We start from the raw sequence: 20,822 nt of genomic DNA, 5'->3' as shown, positions 1-20,822 counted from the left end.
TCTTAGAAATCTTCCCTCATTTACAGATTATGAAGCATTAATGTATTTATTGTTCTTTGTTTTGACAATAAATTGAACTTTTGACATAATATACCAGTATTATTTTGTGCAAGAAGTGCAGACAGACAAAAATTAATAGTTCACATTTTGTGTATAAATTATTAATTTGTTGGTATAAAATTCTTCCATATGTTCTCCTACCACAATGTAGTTTGATTGTAAAAACTGAAGTAGTATTAAAATGTTATAACTTATATCTTTTAAAAACAGTTAAAGGATTGGTAAATACTAAGAATTTGTGCCTCATTCACAAAGAATTATAGATAATAATAGCTATGATACTTTCAAAAATAAGAAAGATAAAGTTCAACTATGTAAACTAAGTTTAGCAGGCACATTTAGCAGACGAGAAAAAGAAAAATTGAAAATGGAAGTTTAAAAATGGCATGTACAATTCGCTCAAATGAAAATTGAGACTGTGGTAAGTCCACTACCTCCATGCAAGTGGATTTACTTATTGTAATTAAAATGACTTAAAAATGTCAAGCTGTGTAACTGGAGGGAAGAGTATGAAGCCACGTTCACAACCAAAGTTGACAACAGGTGGCAACTTTTAGGAAAGTCATTTGTTTGGGAAAAAATATTTTATAAATTTTATTATGATTTATTGATTAAATCACAGAAAATCTCAAGCAGTTTTGATATTGAGTCATTGATTTTTTTTGCTTGGGTCTAATAGTGTCCCAACTCCTATTGTTACACCAGTAGATCACCATGGAGGTCTCACAGGACTTGCTGAGGGGTAGATCTATAAGATAAACACTGTCCCATGGCTTACTATAAAACAAACATCTTGCTCCAGTCTAACATTTTATCAAGACTTTTGCTTATTCTAGATAATATGTTTGGTATTCCTTGATTATGTTGATGGTACAATTTTTACCAAGCCAAATACTTTCAACTTGGGGACAGTTAATACTTGGGGAAAACAATCTTATCAAATTAAAAACCCTGCAAATATATAATGATTTGAGGCATAGGGTATTATGACTTGTAGGATCAATCCTTCAATTGAAGTGCTCTCAATCATGAAATATAGCGTCAATATTTACCCATTTAAAATTTACTGTGCCTTTCTTCTCGGCTGAATTGCATTGTCCCTTGGCACTTAACAAATTGTTAGTACATCGACTGGTTAATAGCTCTAAGGTGAATGGAAATGTAAATTTTCATTTTTGTAAGGACCCACAGTTATCTAAAAGTTTGTATTGGTCACGGATAATTAACATTCTATAATTGGTTCACTTGAAAATCCATGTTCTGATTCAATCATATTCCATAATAAGCCCTTGATTTGTATTATCACTAAGGATATCTAGGTCGTTATCCCCAAACATAGAGAGAAAAGGAGTGTATATTAGCTTATGATGGGGGAAGGTACATGTACATAGAGGCAGAGAGCTAATTGCTGTCACACGTCTGCTACTTGACAACGCCATACACAAAGTTCACCCTTGAAAGTTACAGGGAATATTTTATGCAGTTTCCTTCCGAACCTTGGAAATTTGAGACATGGAAGACTTCTGTGAATGATACATCAAATTTCTGGATAATGAAGTAAGGAAGTAGCACAGGACAGGAGTATTGATTTGTGTTGGTTACTTTTATTTGAATTTGCGTGTTTCAATTACTGCACAGTGCTGGGCAGTCAACTACTGTAAATTACTGCTCGCCTTCCAACTGTTTGTGTTTTTGACTTTGCTTAATAGTGTCCAGGAAAAAAAAAATTAAATTGCAGTGATTTTATTCTTGTTAGAATGATGAGAAAGTGAATTCTGTAGACAAAAAATCAGCATGGAGATGGTAACAACTGAGAACTATTTTGATCTTACACAGTTCGTGTCCTTGAGTTGCTGTACGATTGAGAAAATCCGAGAGTAATTGTAGAATACTCTAAGGTAAGTTTTATGTTAAGCACGTGTGGCAATATATTTGTTTAAATTTTTTTTTTTTAGATTTTAATCTTTGATAACTGAAATAAGGATAAAGTTTTTTTTTTTAAATGGCTGATAGTTTAAGGACAAAGCAATAGCTCTTATTGCCATCTTCACACAATTTCCCACTTAGTATTTACCATTTTAGTAAGATCTAAATTTATCTTATTTCGAATCTGATTCAAAGAACAGAAAGTGTATTTTGTGACCAGCCAAATATTTAGAAAATCTGCCAAAGCCATGTGTTATTAGAGCTCAAAGAGTGCTTTGAAGTCCTAAGTCCTTTCAGATTTATTACACACTACAATAACTGAGAGTCATGAATACATACATTTAAAAAAATGAAAATTAAAATATTTAGGATGCAGCATCCTGCAGAAGATAACCAATCTAAAATGGAGCCCCATATGCCTGTGATGTCTGAGAGTGTAAAAGATGCCAGTGCAGCAGGGATTTTAAAGGCTATTAGAGGTTCCAGTGATAACCATGATCAAATGACTAGAATCGAGAAGGTGAGCTGGCCATTTTCTTTAAATAGGCTTAATTTTATAATTGAAACCATTTACAGATTTTAAAATGAATTTTCTCTTTGCATCAAATATCACAATAAACCACACTTCAGTTACATGTAACATTACTTTCACTGTTATGCTCATTTTTAGGTTAATGGGAAGAATGGCAAAGTACGGTTAAAGCATTTACCTATACATGAACGGCACAGAGTTCTTTCAGCATTCAAGGTGAGAGGCATACAGGGCATTATTGAATGTTACGTCTATCTGTATTTATGGTCCTTATAATCACAAACTTTTCATTATGTATATTTTTTAATATAAATTTAAAAAAATATTTTCATCTTTTAAGTTACTGTTATTGTTATTATTGTATGATTATTATCTTTATTTGTTTTATTTTAATATTTGTTTTTATGGTTAATTTGATTCTTTGATGTTATTAACAGAGGATGATAAGTGAGGATGTGGAAAGGAGGATCACTGGGGCTGCAGCTAGAGAGGAAGAATTGAGAAAAAAATCGCAGAAAAAACAAGAAAAAATGGAAGAAGAAAGAGAGAGATTTGAAACACAACAGGTAAATATTATTATTATCTTGATTAAATGCTGGGTTGGAAAACTGAAGATACGATATTTATAAAAGGGGATTTTGGTTATGAATTCAACCTAATGTCTGCATACATGTGTAAATTATGAGTAATTATCAAAAGTTGCTAATTAAAAATGTTATTGAATTATGCCACTCATTTGATTTACTGACATTGTAAAATCATTAATTTACATTTATGTCAACATGTTCATTTTTAATCCTATATTTCAGAAAGTTTTAAGAAAATTCAAACCTATCCTTGATCAGTATGATGAGTTTGGGATGAAAATACAGCCTTCGGTACACAAGCAGTCTCACAGACGGGCACGATCTGAGACCAACAGCCCATCAGACAGTCTCCTGCCAAAAGATAATTATTATTTGTCACCGCTCACAAGACTACAACCCAATGATCGCAGGAAGTCAATTTCTCATGAATCTTTGCATGTTGACATAATTTACAGACTACAAGGAGATAAAATATCAGCTTCCCTGCCGTCTTTGGGCAATAGTTTTGAGTCTCAGAGTATTTCCTCATTAGACAGTATTCAGTCACTACCAAGTGGCAGTGTAAGTGGGGATAAAAATGGAAATGTCATTTTCAATAAAGAAAAAGCACCTTTACCAGATATTGTTCCTAAGAGAGATTCTGGAATTGAGCTTCATGCAGAAAATGACTACTCTGCTGATGGTAGAGACCCCACTGGACAACTAAAGCAATTATCTGCTTCTAAAAAAAGAAAAGCATTTGTTACCCAGCAGATGATGTCAGGTGCTACAAGTTGCTCTTTTCAAAGTTTCAACAGTTCTAATGAAACCACTGTCACTGATTTCCAACCAAAGGACACTAATGTGAACAGCAGGTTGAAATTTCCTGCTGAAATGTCACGGACGGAAATAAGGGAGGAGATGTTGAAAGGAAGACTGCACACCCCTTACTGCACAGAAGAAAACATTTTAAGGATTTATATCAGCAGCACGTCAACAGGTATCTGACAGTGTATCGTGCAAAATATTTCCAATGCATTCTGCCCATAACAACACGTCTGGGCAATTGTTAGTAGTGAGCTGAACAAATAGTAAATTGCACAAAGCATATATTCGGGTCTACATTGTTTGCTAACTAACTGGCTTAAACAAACATCAGCTTGCCTAAAGGAGTGCTTGGAATAATGTAGTTTTAATGTTATTATGTCAGAAAATTGCTTCAGATTATAATAAGGTTAAAAGGTTACAATTAAAAGTTCCAGTTGTAAGCATTGTCTGACAAATGGACAACCCTAGAGAGGAACATTATTTAGAAAGAGAGAAGGATTTTAATTCTGTTGAAAGTTGTAAATTTTTTATATATGAAAAATTTCAAAGTAATTTTTATCTTAATATATTTAGGATACTTGTTATTTTTTGCTTTTTAAATGATGTCAGTACATGTATCAGCCTAAGTACTATAATTTGTTAAAATTCTGACATTTTTAGATACAATTGGAGAAGGAAAACTCCTTACAAACTCAGTCTACCCTTATCTACAAAATTTGGCACAGAAAAAAGGCTATGAGCTTCAGTTGCTGGATCTCCACTGGGGAATTAATGGGCTGTTTCTTGATGATCACAGCTATGCAGAAACTTGTAGGAGGGCTTTGGAGTGTTGCCTGGAGAAACATGGACTCAATTTTATTGTATGTTTTATCAAATTGTTATTTTCCCATTTGTTTAATTAAGACTTTTATCTGATTGATCTAAAAAGTTGTTTTGGATTGAGTTTTTTTTTTAAATTACTTATTTCTTGTGTGATTAATAAATCAAAATGAAGTTTAACTTAGATACTATTTTATATTATGGCAGTTTTGAGATATATTTTTTTATTTAAATTTTTAATATTTCAAAAATTTTATCGTTACAGTCTTTTCTATCAGAGAAGTATGGCCATCCCAACCTGCCAACTGTATTTAGTAAGGAGGAATTTGAAGCCATTCTCAGTGCAGTTGAAAAAGAGCGTGATGCAGAAATTGCAAATTTTGTTACTGAGCAAACACGGCACTTGTCCATTGCTAATCCCAAAGAGATGATTATGCAGTTGACCAATCAGAAAAACAGGGAAAGCAGTCAAGATATAGTGGTTAAAATGAAGAAAAGTGCATCTAATCCAAGTGTTCCCTCATATGCGCCCTCCCCTAGACGTAGTTTGCAGAATCCATTTTCATCTGGAATGGGAGGGTTAGCAGCCATTGCTAAAGTGGTAAGTTTTTTCTAGAGAATTTTATATTTAAATTTTTTAAAAAACTTTTTGTACATGTTTTGCTTCTTTCTTTAATGCATTCTTCACTTCATTTCAACTATGAATTTAAAGTGAAAGGAGACACTATGAGATTGGGTAGTTACAGTTACATTTATGTATTTTATAAGTCACCACAAAGAAAGCAAAAGCTGCACTTGTTTTTTGTGCTGTTTTCATTATATTCTTGATGTAAAGGAAAATAGTTAATAGAATAACTCTACTTTCTCAAAGAATTAAGATGGTCATTTACAAGCTTTTTATTGTTAATAACAAGACCATGGTTTTCAAGGTAAACTGTTTGAGCTTGATGTAATAGTTTTAAAAGCCTGTTTAGAGATATAAATAGATATCTGTATCTAAAAAATGTTGTTCGACTTGCTAATGGAATCTGTGTCTTTTCTCTCTCTCTCTACAATTTGGTTTTCAACATCTTTGTTGTAGATAGGAATTTATATGATATGAAGATATGTTGCAGTCACATTTCACATTAAAAGTAAACTTTCTTAAAGGGATACCTACGTTCTCATCGTATGAGATCCATATTTCCCAATAAATTCATTCCAAACAACTCATAGTAATATAATAAAATTAATTCTGTTTTACCACCATAGATGGCTACCCTCTGTTATACAGATAATAATCTCTTAAGAGCAAACTTTTTACAAAAAAAAAAAAAAAAAAAAAAAAAAAAAAAAAAAAAAAACTATGGAATATGTCAGAAGTTCAGAACAAATTCATTAACCATTGGTAAGTATGGAAATATTGTCATTTACCCCAGGAAAATCCCTTTTTTCCAAATGAACAATTGTTATCCCTTTAAGATAAGACACAGCATGACAGTCTATCTACACATCTATAGATATCAGCAATTTTAATATCATGATATATTGGCTGTCAGTCTTTGAGTTTTGGATTGCTGCATGTTACTGTGAATATTGTGCTTGATTAGCAGTTAGAAATTGCATTAGATTATAAAACAGGACTTGAATAAAGTTACCAATAACCATCTCAAATTGCACAACATTCTCATGAAAATTTATGCTAATAGTACACAAAAAGATGCATGTTTACAGTTGTTTAAAAAGCTTTACATGTAGGTTTTGTTAGTAACTATTTCTAGTTTTATATGAAGCATTCGGTAATCTTAGGATGAAATATCAAGGTTTTTTCTGGTATTTTTTAAAAAATAATTATTTGAACTCTGGAACTTATGTTTTATTCTTTTTCACTTATGGATAGATTTATACAGCAAGCTATGACTAATTGCCTTTTATCTATGATACATGGTAGTAAATGTACAAATTGGAATGACATTTTGTTTTTCTTTGATTAAAATTAATTTTGTCTTACGTTCAATTTAAAACCTCAAAAGGCTAAAGCAGTGAAGGTATGATTTTGTCTAGCAATACTTTTGTGATCTAATTTGTAACTGGGCATATATTTGTCATTTTGACCTCTATAGATTGTGCATCTCTTTATATAGTTAACAAGCAGTCATTAAATATTTGTGTTAGTGTATATGTGAGGGGTTGAAAATTTTTATTTATCTCTATTCTTCTCTGAGTTGCTATCAAGTGTAATGATTTGAGTTTTACCATCCTTCCCAGTATCCATGTTTTATCTAACTCACATGAATCAATGTTACTCATTTGAAATATTCAATTTCATATCTCTATTTTTTCATTGCATTGCTGTAACATTACAATGAAGAATTTAATAATATAGATAAACCTCAAAATTTATAGAACTTCTACTTCATGCAGATGTGTAAAGACATGTTTGATTGCTAGCATGTGAAACATTTATCTAATCAAAAAGTAAAATAAGTACTTAATCTCTTGCATAATAGCTCATTTTTGTGTCTTTACAAGCATGTCATATTTGTCCTTGTGACTTCAGGCTATTAGAACTCAAGAAAATGAAGGTATACAAGAAAACCCTTTCCAAGGCTTGGAGGACCTGGAACTCCTGCAGGAGTGCTACGCTCTTGACACCAACACCTCACCACATGTATACAGATTACAAAATATCAGGTGAGAAACACTTTTAAGTTATTTCTTCCTTAATGCTTCTTGAAATATTGTTGTAAAATATATGAAAATAATGAAAATGATTAGGTACAAATTTCAGAATAAATTTCAATCATATGAACTGTAATTGCATTATATCAAGTTAAACATTTTAAGTATTGCAATTATTATTATTTTTATTTATCATTAAAAATAAGTTGTAATAATTTTATCACAATAAATTATTTTATATTTATATTATAATCACAATTAAATGATTTTTATCAGATTAATTGTCTCCCTTACACACAATTCATGATGGGTAAAAATAATTGAAAAATGCCTATGGCTAACCTCCACTCCACATTGCAATTATAGTTTAATCTTTTGCTATTTATTTTTAGTGCTCACTTCCCAGACTTCACTGAGAAGGATGCCAGTAGAGTCAAACTTGCCCTGGACCAGTGGCAGCATGCTGCAAGGAGACTGTTGGGTGTCCTGCATAAGTACAGCAAGATGGCCAAGGTCGACCAGAGAACAATAAGAAAACTATGCATCTCATGTACGTATATAGACATTGGTAATATAGCTGAAGATGGTAACTGGTTTTAAAAGTATAAAATGAGGAAGATTTTTAAAATTCTGATTTAATTTTTACTGAAACATTTTTTGATAAAACTGAAATATTTGGTTTAAATTGAAATTCCAAATGAGTCAGCATTACAGTTTATGGTCGGTGAATGTATGATGTATTTTACCCTTCTAATAAATGACCATTTTAGACGCTGTTAGAAGTAACATATTTAACCTAAGTAAGTTTAGGTTGGCTTTTATCTACAGTTTAATTATAATCATCAGTGTATCCCATATGGTATTATAGCATAGCCTACTATTCTGTGGTATTTTGATATTGAATGGCTGATTTTTCTGTAACTGTCCACATTTACAGTACAAGAAGAGGAAAACAGTCGAGGATTCTTTGAGAATGAGAACCACCAGAATTGTGCCTGGTTTTACAGATGTTTCAGTGACATTCAACTCCAAGACAGCAAAGCTGGAGACTATGTGGACCTGATTCAGCCTGGGACCAAGGATCCAGATAAAGATGTTGCATTACAGGAACTGGTGGACAAGATGTGCATGGTTGAGGTAGGGAAATATTGGATGAAAAGATGATGTAAAGATCAGTATGGGGGAGAAATGGGGAGATTTTTATGTGTTTGTGTGAGGGAGAGTGGTCAATTGCAAGGGTGATATGGCAGCTGTGTGTGTGTGTGTTAAATTATTTAAAGTGATTATTTTAACTGGAACAGTTTTCAGCCTCAAATACAAATGGTAAGCTGCAAGTTATATAGACTTATACATTGATGACATTTTTATGCAGCTTCCCAAGAACCACTACCATCGCTTCTTGATTCCCTGGGCATTTGATGGATTCAACCCTGAAGGCAATCGTCCGAAAAATAGGGAGCACAATATATATGCAAAGAAGATGTGTCGCAGCTTCCAAGATGTGGTAGAGCACTATATAGAAAGCCTTCCATATGCCACTGCAAGTTCAATTAATAGCTTGAGTGGTGTATATGAGAAGCATGTGACTGACATTGTCCAGCATGCTAATTTTTGCATTGAAAGGTAAGCCTAGGGTATTTTTTTATTCCGTTATTCATTTTTATCTGATTTGTAATTATCATGTATGACAATTATATATTATGACACTTACTTCTGTTGAATCGAATTATTACCTTAAATAATTATAATTATCAAACAAACAAAGCAGAAAAAGGTTCACAGTGTCAGACATAGTGCTAATTATTTTATATTTAGGGCAAAGAGATTCTATGGAAGAAGTGATCAACTTCATTCGACAAGAAATTTATTGTGGTCTACCAGAAGCTCACCAATTGTTGTACATGGCAAGCCAGGGATGGGCACATCTTCTTTGCTATCCACCATTGCTTGTTCAGCAACAGAGTGGATGAAAAGGTAGAAAAAACATTGCAGTTATTGTTTAGACAACAACAGGCAACTGAAAAGATGCTTCACCTTTAACTCTGTATAGTCAGCTATATATTTGATACACTGGCCAGTGTGCCATGCCAATTGACATCTTGATATTTGATGCACATTAGTTAAGGTTAAATAAATGCACTGCAGCTTGCTTCTCTCAGGTTCCTTTGTGTAGCAGAATCAAGCATTTTGGTTGACAAATTGTTATAATTTTAATACATAGGGAGGACCTCAGGGTGCTGTTCCGGAGTATTGGTCATACTTCCATGTCCACCAGCTTCCATACTTTGCTTCAGGGGCTGTGCTTCCAACTAAGGCAGATATTCAACTTGAATACAAGCGATTTGAAAAGCATGGTAAGTTATGCTTCCATACATGAATGGTATTCTCTTTAACTCTCATAAGGCATTTTATTTTACTAGTTTGAGAGCAAATTTGAAAAACTTAAAAGAAATCAGTTGTGATTGGTTGCCTTAATTGCTTAAGTATGCTATGTATAAAACATACTGATTGCATTATAAATGGTGAGAAAATTGACTGTAGGTTAATAATGTTGAGAAATTTAAGGTCTTGGTGATAGAGTTTTAGATAAGGCAAAAAAACATAAAAAAAGGAAAGTTTAGATTGTTTAATATTTTGAATGGAATGATACAGAGCTTTTAGGTTAAATATATTTGATATGTGGGCTGAAATTAAAATTTCATGCCATGAATACTTTCTGGAATCCTACAGCAATGGGCAACAATTGTTTCCAATATGCAGTGTGTAGTATGAACAAAATGTTGAAAATTGATAATTTTTTTCCAGAATTTGAAATGGCTGATGAATGAATTTGACGACTTGCTGTCCCATGCAAATACAGATAAACCACTTCTCATTATTCTAGATGGGTTGGACAGGTTGATATTAGAACAGGGTAAGTGTTTGAAATATTACATACCATAGTAAACATAGAAAAATAATAGCCAGCATATCTGAAGTATTGAAAAGATTTAAGCTGTAGCATTGTATTCCACCTGTAATCATGGAGGTTTTCTCATAATTTTTTTTTTTTTTTGTATTGGGGACAGAATCTAAATTTCTAACAGATCGTGGAATAAATGATTCAATGCTTAGGGTAATTTTTATGTATAAACTGTGTGATTTACAGATTCTGCAAATGACCTTCAGTCTTGGATCCCTTCCAAACTACCAGACAATGTTCACATCGTGCTGTCGATGAATACAGGAAGTGAAATAATGAATTTTCTCCAACAAAAGATTCCTGCAGAAAAGTTCCTTGAAATCCTTCCATTGTCCGAAGAAGCTGCTTCCAATATGCTCTACCACTACTTGCATGAGGAAGGCAGATGTGTTACAGATGCCCAACTTGATGTAGTATTAGAGGCATTCCAGCCAGAAACTACCCCCCTTCTTGTGTATATGGTGTTCAGAGAAGCCTGCAAGTGGACTTCCTTCACACACAACAAAATGAAGCTTGGCAAGACTGTACGAACCATGGCATTCAATTTTGCTGGTCATCTAGCTAAAGTACATGGGGAACTTTTGGTGAGACGCACCTTTGGTTTTCTTTGCACAGCCAAAAATGGCTTAACCCAGAGTGAATTACATGAACTACTCACCCAGGATTCCAGAGTTATGGAGTTTGTGTCAACCTTGAACAAATCTTCCTTTCCAAGGCTTCCAAGTTTTATTCTGGTGCGTCTCCTCAACAACTTAACAGATGCAGGATATGTTACCAAGATCCTTGGTGATGGAGGGCAACTGTTGTACAAATGGGCACACTGGTCTTTCCAAGAAGCATACGCAGAAATGTACCTGAAGGGCAAAGAATTAGTGTCATACCACAAGGCAATGGCAGCATATTTCTTAGGCAGGCCTCTGGAAGAGTCATCTGATACTGAGAAGTACAGAAAACAGTCAGGGTGTTATGAGCATGTAGAAGAAGGCACATATGGATTGGAAATCAAAAGATCGTACAACCTGAGACTCCTGAATGAGCTTCCACACCATTTGATAATGGCACAAGAGACCCTGCTGCTGAAGACTGAATGTCTTCTCAACTATGAGTGGTTACTGGCTAAACTGTGTTCCACTTCCCTGTGGGAGCTGCTGGATGATTACCACCAAGCTGAATCCAGTAATAGTGATGAAGGTTCTGACATGGAACTTTATTTAGTCATAGAGTCTCTCAAACGAGGTTGTCATGTTTTGACAAAGGATCCCCATCAGCTTGCTTCACAACTGATTGGAAGACTTTTTGACATAATGGCAAAAGATGTCCCAGCCACTTCTGAGGATCCAAGAAAGTACCCACACTTTCCTGCTCTGTTGGATGCTGCTGCAAAAAGTTCTATCCCAGTTATTGTTCCCTCTGCCACATGCCTTCTACCTCCTGGTTCCTTGACTGGATTAGAGTTAGGTGGACATCATGGGGCCATCACTGCTGTGACAGTCACCAATTCTGGCAAACAAGCTGTATCAGCATCCCTTGACAACACCCTGAAACTTTGGGATCTTCAAACTGGAAGAGTTACCAAGACAATCAAAGGAGTTGGGAAAGAAGCATATCACATTAAAATGGCCATGCAGGACAGGTATGCCATTGTATGTGAGACTTATTCTGTGCAAATTTGGAGTTTGGAAAAAGGTCATCTTGTCAGAGTAATAGAACAACTTGAGGATTACGTGATCCCAACAACAGCTTCTAATGGAACAATGTTGTTACTCTTTGTTGATGGTGGAGAAACCATGCATGTGTGGAATCTGGATGGTGAAGTGACACATGTCAACTCCTTTCACTTAGAGGAAAAAGATGAAAAGAATGAAGAGGAAGAAAAAGCTAGAAAACAGAAGATGGAACAAGAACAAAAGAACAAGGTTCAGATATGGCAGATGCTGGAAGAGGAAGAAGAAGATGAAGAGGATTTGGTTGAAGGTAGCCAAGATGATAAAAGTCCACCTGTTGAAGAAATTCCTGATGAAGAAGAAGTAACCCTTTCAGCCCACAGAGGAAGATCAACAACAGTATCCTCTTGTACCTATGGAGACCAGATTTTGCATGGTTTCCGTGGTGACACTAAAGCATATGCACACAATGTTCACACTGGCCAGTTAGCATACACTATCAACATCAATGACATTGCTGCAAGGCTACGAGCTGTTGGAACAACTCCCATGTACTTTGTGCTAGCTTGTCACTGTGATGACCACTTTATTTTTGAAATTTTTGACAACAGCACTGGTCTGTACATCCGAACCATCAAAGGTTGTGCTATGGATGCCAGTATTCAAGATGTTGAATTCAACAAGTCTGGATCTCATGCCATTGGTTTGGTAAGCTCTCAAAAAACTGGTGCTACCTATCTAGCTGTCTGGAACTTGGAGACTGAGGAACACAGACATTTGGGCTATCACTCTGGAATAACAAACCTGGCAGCATGTCTGAATTTGAGCTACTGTGTGACTGCATCATCAGCTTCCAACAACCTTATGGTATGGGACATCACTCTCGGTCTCAGCAAGAAAGTGCCAGTTCAGGGAGTTGTTGGCATTGAAGAAATTACAATTCTGGATGATAATCCTCGCTATGTGGTGGCTAAGCCAATGGACTGTAATGGGCCAGTGACAGTGTGGAACTTGTTCAAGACTCAGTGTAAAATCAGTGCTGTCTGTTCAGAGAGAGGTTTAGTAGAAGACATGGACCTTCTCCTGGTGAAGAACATGAATGTTGTTATCCTCACAGATTGCATGATCAACAAGTACGAAGAATATTTCACCTCCATTCTTGTGTTTAATCTGGAAACCAGACAGTATGATCGTATCTTGCATGGGGCCCACATAGATGTTGGCCTTTCAAATGAATATTTCATGCTAAATGGTGAGAGAGTTATGAGTCCATCTCCTGATAGGACTCACTTTGTCATATGGAGTTTAGAATCTGGCCAAACAGTCCTCAATATATATAAAGACAGATCCAAACTCTCTGATGTAATCAAGTCATCAGTCGCATCTCATAGAAAGAGGGGTACAACTGCCAAAATGTTACCATGGCAAAGGAGATCAGAAACCAAAACTGGTCGACAAAGAAGGCACCAGAGAGAAATTCAAGATGAAAATGACCGCATAGAAGGACTCAAAAAGGGGAAAGAGAACTTGATTACTCAGTTTCTTGTCAGTGATGATGAAAAAATGATAGTGGCCTCATACTTTTCATGCTACCTGTGTGTGTTTGATATAACACGGGGGCGCCACATTCAAACGCTGGTTGATGACAAAGCAATTCTGACCTTAGATACATCTGCCTTGACATCAACTGGTGGCCACCTGGTGCACACCTACTATGATGATGTTGAAAAATTCAGCTGTGTTGTTGTATGGGACTGCATGACGGGAAAAGTTCATGCCAAACTTGAAGAAGAAGAAGGGGTATGTGCAGTTGCCATCAATGACAGTGCCACACAAGTTGTCTTTGGAAATATTTGCAATGAAATGGTTTGGTGGGATTTAGAAAACCAAGCCATGCACAAGCTTCCAACATACACAGGCTTCCAGCTAGACATTTACTCCACAATCTACATCCTGCATAACTCCAGTAAGGCAATGGTGCTAGCCAAGGACATATCTCTCTGGGATTTCAAAAAAGGAATTCTCTCAGTCTTCACTCCAGATGTCAAGATACAGTGCTCAAAAGTTGTATTGAATAGAACTGCTATAGCATTTGGGCTTCCAAATTCTCCCACAGTTGTTACCTTAAAATATTCAGCTGATAACACACAGGGTTCATCACTTGCTGAGGCTACTAACGGACAGGAGTTGTTTGGAGAAACTCACAGCGACAGTGAGGATAGTGACTAAATCAATGATAACCAGTGCCCTCTTTTTGTTAAATGTCAGGTGTTTTATTGAATCAACTATTGCTTCTCAGTTCTACAACCTGGAAAACATTTTTTAAAAAGCCTCTTGCTTTGAACCAGGTGATCAGTAATGTGCATTACTCCCTTTTTGTAAAAGTAAAATCGTTGAGCCAGTATAGTAATTTCACTGTTGAAAAGTGACATGATATTTTAGACTCAGTATAACTTTGTAGGGAGAAGTAATGATTTCAGACACCAGAGATTCAACAAACAGCAGAGACCCTAAAATTAATCATTCATTAGACTTTTTTTCAACAAAAAAAAGCAATATCTTGTTTAATTTCTACATTTACAGCATCAGATTCAAGACTGTGCTAGTATTCCATGGAAAGATAAAATTGAAAAAGAATGATGCACCCACCACTTTGCTTTTTTGGTCCACGAAGAGATGTAACAGTTTGGAAATATATTTCATAATGTTGTTACGTGTACATACTCAAACATAAATCCTGTGACACTTATATATTAACTTCAGTTATAGAGATTTTCATGAATAAAAAGATGGACATATTAAAACACAAACCTTGTGTTCTTTCATATTTATTTGAATTTATTTAATTTTAGAGATTCACTTAAACACAGAATGGAACTGTTCATATCTATCACAAATAGTGATATTATAATTTTAATGAGCATATTGTGATAAACCTCACGTTTAAATAAGTTATGTTTGTAATACCAAATCTTACGAGTGGTTCTTGTAACACTGGTAGCTCACGCATGGATGTCTTGCCAATGATCCCAAGTTTTAAGTTCTCTGTACAGTGTGTCTCCTGGACTTGCAAAGGGAGCAACCTGGCAGTGCCCTAACAGTACATAATTTTCATCTAAGAAACCATTTTCTACCGAGTTTTTCAGAAAAGCCTTTAAAGCCCATAAGGCCCTTGGACTAGGTAGGCGGTAACTGAAGTCTCCCATGAAGGCAATGCCCCAAGAGTTCAAATTCCACCTGAAATGTGAGGATATATAATTTTTCTTAAAACCTTAGTAATATTTTAAGCAAAAAAAAAAAAAAAAAAAAAAAGCTTCTGAATGAAGGGAAATAAAAAATTGAAATAATAACAGCCACAAAAAGGAATTTTTCATGTCAAACGGGAATAGAAAAATGTTGGTCACAGACTACCGAAGTTGCCAAAGAGTTGCAGAGATTACCATAAACAGTAATGGCATTTCCAGTGATATAAATAACTCTGGATGATAAAGGCACAGAATATCTGATTCATGACATTTTTTTTGTATATATTACCCTTTGGTGTGTGACCCAGCAATTGATGGTCCCCGACCTTCATATACTCTGCCATCATCTGCTATGTGGTAATTGTATGCAATATCTGACCAACCTGAAAAAAAAACTTTTATTTTAACTTACGTATACACTTAAACATTATTTTGCTTCAGGCAGCTCGAATGGTAACAGCAGAGTACACGGAGCAGGTTAACATACCTCATTACAGGATATTTACAAAAATCAAAATAAATATAAAATTGTACATATACTTCTTTTCACTACTGGACTATGTCATCAGTTTAAAATTATTTTGACACTTTAATTGAAATCATATAAAAATCATAATATTACAATAGGCCCATTTCTTTAAAGTGAATCTCACCTCTATCAGCCATGTGCCTTTGCTGTATGCCTCGTAAAATACCTGAGCATGCTTCCACGGACTCGCATAATCCAGACACTGTGTGCGCTATAATAACATACTTGACTGGGATGAGCAAGGGGCTCATGGGTCCGGAGGCTTCTCTGGCACCCCATTCTCTCCTGGAGACAATTTGCACTGTACTAGGGTCAGAAAAACCTGTAAAAGATCTTTTCAAGATAACTATGCATTTTTCTTTTATTTCAAATACAAGCATTTCATTAGCTGTTGACCATAGAAAATATATTGTATATAATATATTGTTAAAATAATCCTCTATAATTAGTGAATATTACATCTTCAATATTTTAAGTACAGTATATGTACAAAGTGAAGGGTCATTCCATATCAACTCATCCAGCGAGGGTACCCTCCGTCAAGAAAGTTGCTGATTTTCACATATTTTGTAGATATTATAGGGACTAGAAAAAACCTAAAATTTTAGATTGAGATCTCAACTGGTTTCAGAGTTATGACACTCCAAAGTGGGACCCAGCTGAGGGCTTGCTGTGCCTCACATGAATGTAGGTCATGGTGACCTAGTTAGGAAAAACACTATAACAATAGTTCTGCATATCCCATTGCTTTGTTGCTTTCATGACTTTAGATTTTAACATTTCAGGAATCCAACTATCACACTGAAAATGGTCTGGCATATTTAAAATGCACTTCATTTTCACTTTGAAAAATCCTTGTCATTTTTTCAAAATGACAGACACCCCACCCTTTTAATCTAATTTTTCTCAATGTCTCCAAAGGGACAGGTGTTTTTGCTTTATCTCATATTAAAGAGGAGGCTTTGAACTTAAAAATGAAAGTGTTAAATCAATTTGTATATTTTGGAGACAAAAGTAATAAAACATTTTAAGAAAATATGTGATATGGGCTATTGCATGGTCACTGATCCAGAACAATGTGCTATCAAACACCCAAATTTAGAAATATCTACATTAGTTTACCTGTTATCTTTCAGAATAAATTGCCTATGATGTTGTTATACTATAAAATATTTTCTTTTGATGTGAATGAAATTGTTTTATGCAGATATTCTTTTAATTAAATTGACATCCCAGCAATAGACCAGTTTCCATGTCTCCATCCAACCTACATTGTACTTGTTGTCTCATGCCTTTTAAAAGATATTTGAAACCTAAATAAATAACCATATTATACATGTGCCCAAAAATTTATTGTTTTATTTTAATGTACATGTTTTCTTCTTTTTTGTAGGTCAGAAAAGTTACATGTTTATCATCCAAACCCAATCTAAAGCTGCAAATAATGTTAGAGGCATTGCTCTCAAAAATATTCAATGTATGGATTAGAAACAAAGTTTGGTAATTCTTATGGTCCCACATGAAAAAGTGTGTATCAAAGTTTGTCCTGGAACCACTTGTCATAAAAGTTAATTCATAGTCTGACCCCAAATGTTACTGTCACAAATGGAAAATTTTCAACTGTGAAAGTGTTGTGCTCACTTTGCAAGCTCAATAAGTGCTGATTTCTTTTATTATTTCATCATCTAATTTTTACAATTTGTATAAAGTTGTTAAAAACATAGCAATCTTCTCTACAGAACAATAATTTTTGCTGCAATTTTAGTTTGTTTGTCACTGAATTTTATAAATACAAATGCAGCATGCTAACAGTAAAAGAAACATAAAATGAACTATTTTCTATATATGGTGCAAAAATTATGTCAGAAATGCCAAACACTGTGCATTTTATGTATATGTTTCAGTTGATAGCAAAACACCCTTTTACCCACTGCACTAAGGACTTGGTCAAAAATAATCTTTTTTTTCGAACATTTTTCTGGGAAACATAAGTTACCTATGTTTTAACCATATGGCAAACCCCCTTGAGTTACAGTTAAAATATTTTGAAAGACATCCTTATGTCAGCTTTACATCAGCTTTACATCACAATGTCCCATGACTGGATCATTACAAATATTATATCACCTGGAACATCCATTACCAGTACATGTTGAGTGCGCAGTACCATTTAGGCTTCTTACATAATGGTACACACATGATAAATATTGCATGTATAAGTAAATTTGAGACAGCAATGCATTTTTGTTCTACAGACTACACACAGGTTATAAAAATTGATTACAATTTCAAAATTCAATTGGTAATATTTTTAATACTACAGCATGTGAAATTCACCTCTATTAGGTTGGGGTAATATGCAGAATGCTTTGTATAACTATTTACATTAAATGTATTCTAAGGATAACATTTTATCTTACATAATCTACTCACCCAGAATTTTCTTTGGTCAGCAAGCATTTGCTGGGTGCCATTAAATGATATACTTTGCAAAATTATCATCCCTGTTCCTGTCACTGGCAGATTATATAATATTATGCAGGGTGGCCAAAGGAAAATTTGTGAGAAGTCCCTTTAATATTATGTATCATAGGTTAAATTTTTTTTAATCATCTTTAACTAAAATAAAAATAGTTATTATGGAAAAATCATATTTTTTTAGGTTATGTAAGATAAAATGTTAACTTGAAACTACATGTTACAGTTGTACAAAGTTGTAGCATTCTGTACATGTATATACATGTAACTATTTTGACATTTAAATAAATAGATAAACATGTACATTATAATAAAACAATAAGTTTATGGGCATATGTATGATATGGTTATTTATTTAGGTTTTAAATATCTTTTAAAAGGCATGAGACAACAAGTTGGTATGGATGGAGACATGGAAACTGGTCTATTGCTGGGATGTCAATTTAATTAAAAGAATATCTGCATAAAACAATTTCATTCACATCAAAAAAAAAATTTGTATAGTATAACAACATCATAGGCAATTTATTCTGAAAGATAACAGGTAAACTAATGTAGATATTTCTAAATTTGGGTGTTTGATAGCACATTGTTCTGGATCAGTGACCATGCAATAGCCCATATCACATATTTTCTTATAATGTTTTATTACTTTTGTCTCCAAAATATACAAATTGATTTAACACTTTCACTTTTAAGTTCAAAGCCTCCTCTTTAATATGAGATAAAGCAAAAACACCTGTCCCTTTGGAGACATTGAGAAAAATTAGATTAAAAGGGTGGGGTGTCTGTCATTTTGAAAAAATGACAAGGATTTTTCAAAGTGAAAATGAAGTGCATTTTAAATATGCCAGACCATTTTCAGTGTGATAGTTGGATTCCTGAAATGTTAAAATATAAAGTCATGAAAGCTACAAAGCAATGGGATATGCAGAACTATTGTTATAGTGTTTTTCTTAACTAGGTCACCATGACCTACATTCATGTGAGGCACAGCAAGCCCTCAGCTGGGTCCAACTTTGGAGTGTCATAACTCTGAAACCAGTTGAGATCTCAATCTAAAATTTTAGGTTTTTTTCTAGTCCCTATAATATCTACAAAATATGTGAAAATCAGCAACTTTCTTGACGGAGGGTACCCTCGCTGGATGAGTTGATATGGAATGACCCTTGAAGCCAATATACTTGTACTCAATTTGTTAGTACGGTAAGTTTTACAAGACAAAATTTTACCAACAGTGTTATATGTGTGAATTGTTTTCTGTGCTTCATACCACATTTTATTGTTTCATGCAGCCTTGATGCCTGGTGCTGTAACATTTCCTTCACCAATGTTACTCCCACTACTGTTATCATAAAGGTTAATAGAAGCAAAGAAAAAGATCCTAAATTAGCCATACCAAACTGTAACATGTCAATCAGACCCAAAATAGATTTGGGTAATTTGTCTCTTAAAACCATCCCCATGCTAGCTGCTACCACTAAGACAACAATGACTGTCACGGCATGTTCCACTCGTCTTATTCTGGTATGCAAGCCTTCTTTTAAATTTTGCTCTTCCTGTTCTTGGTTTTTCAATCGTGTGATGTATTCTTGTTCCTTCTCTGGATCAATGGTTATGTTTTTAACAGAATCCAGTTGTTCTGTTGTTACACCCAAGTTGAGTACACTGATTGTGATTGACTGCCACATAACTTCATAATCAGAGTCTGTAATATTCACTGACTTCGAGTGTGCAAGACTGTTTCGATAAAATTTAATCTCAATCAGATCCAATATTTGTCTTGGTAGATTGGGAGAAGATCTGGCTGCCTGAAGGTTGTTCCAAACATCAGATTTGGGCTCAGGAACATCAGACGTCTTAGGGTGCAGGTCTCTAATTAAACTAAACAAAAGTGTGATATCAAAATTGTTCAAACTTGTTACAGGCATTGTGCCTCCCGGAGGAAATAACAAATCAAATTGGGTCTTATTAAGTTTCCTTTTGCTTAACATGCCTTCTAAAATGACTCTGTTACTAGAGAGAAACTGCTGTAGAGATGTACCAGATGGAAGCAGTATCTTCTTGAAATACTGCCTCATTGCCTCTGTCCCAAGTTCAATGACAAGAAAACAAAGCCTTGCATATTTTCCGAGGTTTATGGTGCCAGAGCTTTCCATTTTACCGTTTGGGAATAGCTGCGGCTTTACGTACTAGCTGTACCAGTAGTTGTACAGTTTTGCAACTTATCTCAACATGGCACTGCCTGGAGTAAGTTTTCATACGGTTTTAGTTCACCCGTTGCGGCTGTCCTAAAGCCGTGAAAGGAATATGTCACCTCCAATTTAAATTTCAGACCTGATGCCGGGTGAATGGTAACGATTAGTAACCCAATTATGCTACTATACTAACTTGCACTTTCCTTTTTTTTCCGGTTCCGTCTCTTTTCACTAGAGAGCAAGGTCGTTGCTTTGGAAATTTCGTAAATTTATCAGATGAATACTTATTGCTATTTCTTCACATATTTATTCAAAAATAACAATTGTGAGCCTCTGTATATATAATATTCTGTT

The 20,822-nt window shown here is 34.5% G+C and overlaps 2 protein-coding genes across 5 annotated transcripts; one reads left to right on the top strand and one right to left on the bottom strand.

Moving 5' to 3' along the window:
• The first annotated feature begins 785 nt into the window (after positions 1 to 785).
• LOC106156256 (uncharacterized) lies at positions 786 to 14,828 on the top strand. 3 transcript variants are annotated; one of them, XM_087005716.1, is made up of 17 exons: positions 786 to 1,617; positions 1,897 to 1,958; positions 2,356 to 2,506; positions 2,657 to 2,734; positions 2,956 to 3,084; positions 3,328 to 4,084; positions 4,573 to 4,772; positions 4,997 to 5,332; positions 6,744 to 6,758; positions 7,271 to 7,404; positions 7,785 to 7,942; positions 8,330 to 8,529; positions 8,765 to 9,015; positions 9,208 to 9,366; positions 9,614 to 9,746; positions 10,198 to 10,306; positions 10,541 to 14,828. In XM_087005716.1, exons 3-17 carry the CDS (start codon positions 2,357 to 2,359, stop codon positions 14,245 to 14,247), a joined length of 6,516 nt encoding a protein of 2,171 aa, XP_086861842.1. In that variant the 5' UTR covers positions 786 to 1,617; positions 1,897 to 1,958; position 2,356; the 3' UTR covers positions 14,248 to 14,828. The 3 variants fall into 3 exon arrangements, with proteins under 3 accessions (XP_086861842.1, XP_086861841.1, XP_013386914.2); XM_087005715.1 differs by having other exon boundaries at positions 1,817 to 1,958; XM_013531460.3 differs by lacking the exon at positions 6,744 to 6,758 and having other exon boundaries at positions 1,817 to 1,958.
• Positions 14,698 to 20,715, bottom strand: LOC106156274 (uncharacterized). 2 transcript variants are annotated; one of them, XM_013531470.3, is made up of 4 exons: positions 19,544 to 20,715; positions 15,917 to 16,114; positions 15,553 to 15,646; positions 14,698 to 15,255 (listed from the first exon to the last, which is right to left on the bottom strand). In XM_013531470.3, the coding sequence occupies exons 1-4, from the start codon at positions 20,427 to 20,429 to the stop codon at positions 15,021 to 15,023; spliced, it is 1,413 nt and encodes a 470-aa protein (XP_013386924.2). In that variant the 5' UTR covers positions 20,430 to 20,715; the 3' UTR covers positions 14,698 to 15,020. The 2 variants fall into 2 exon arrangements, with proteins under 2 accessions (XP_013386924.2, XP_013386931.2); XM_013531477.3 differs by having other exon boundaries at positions 19,670 to 20,713.
• Between the last annotated feature and the right edge of the window lie 107 nt (positions 20,716 to 20,822).

Source organism: Lingula anatina, chromosome 2 (genome assembly GCF_051362555.1).
Source record: "Lingula anatina isolate TDL-2025a chromosome 2, LinAna3.0, whole genome shotgun sequence".
Taxonomy (NCBI): Eukaryota; Metazoa; Brachiopoda; class Lingulata; order Lingulida; family Lingulidae; genus Lingula; species Lingula anatina.
This window is presented reverse-complemented; position numbering and strand designations above follow the sequence as displayed.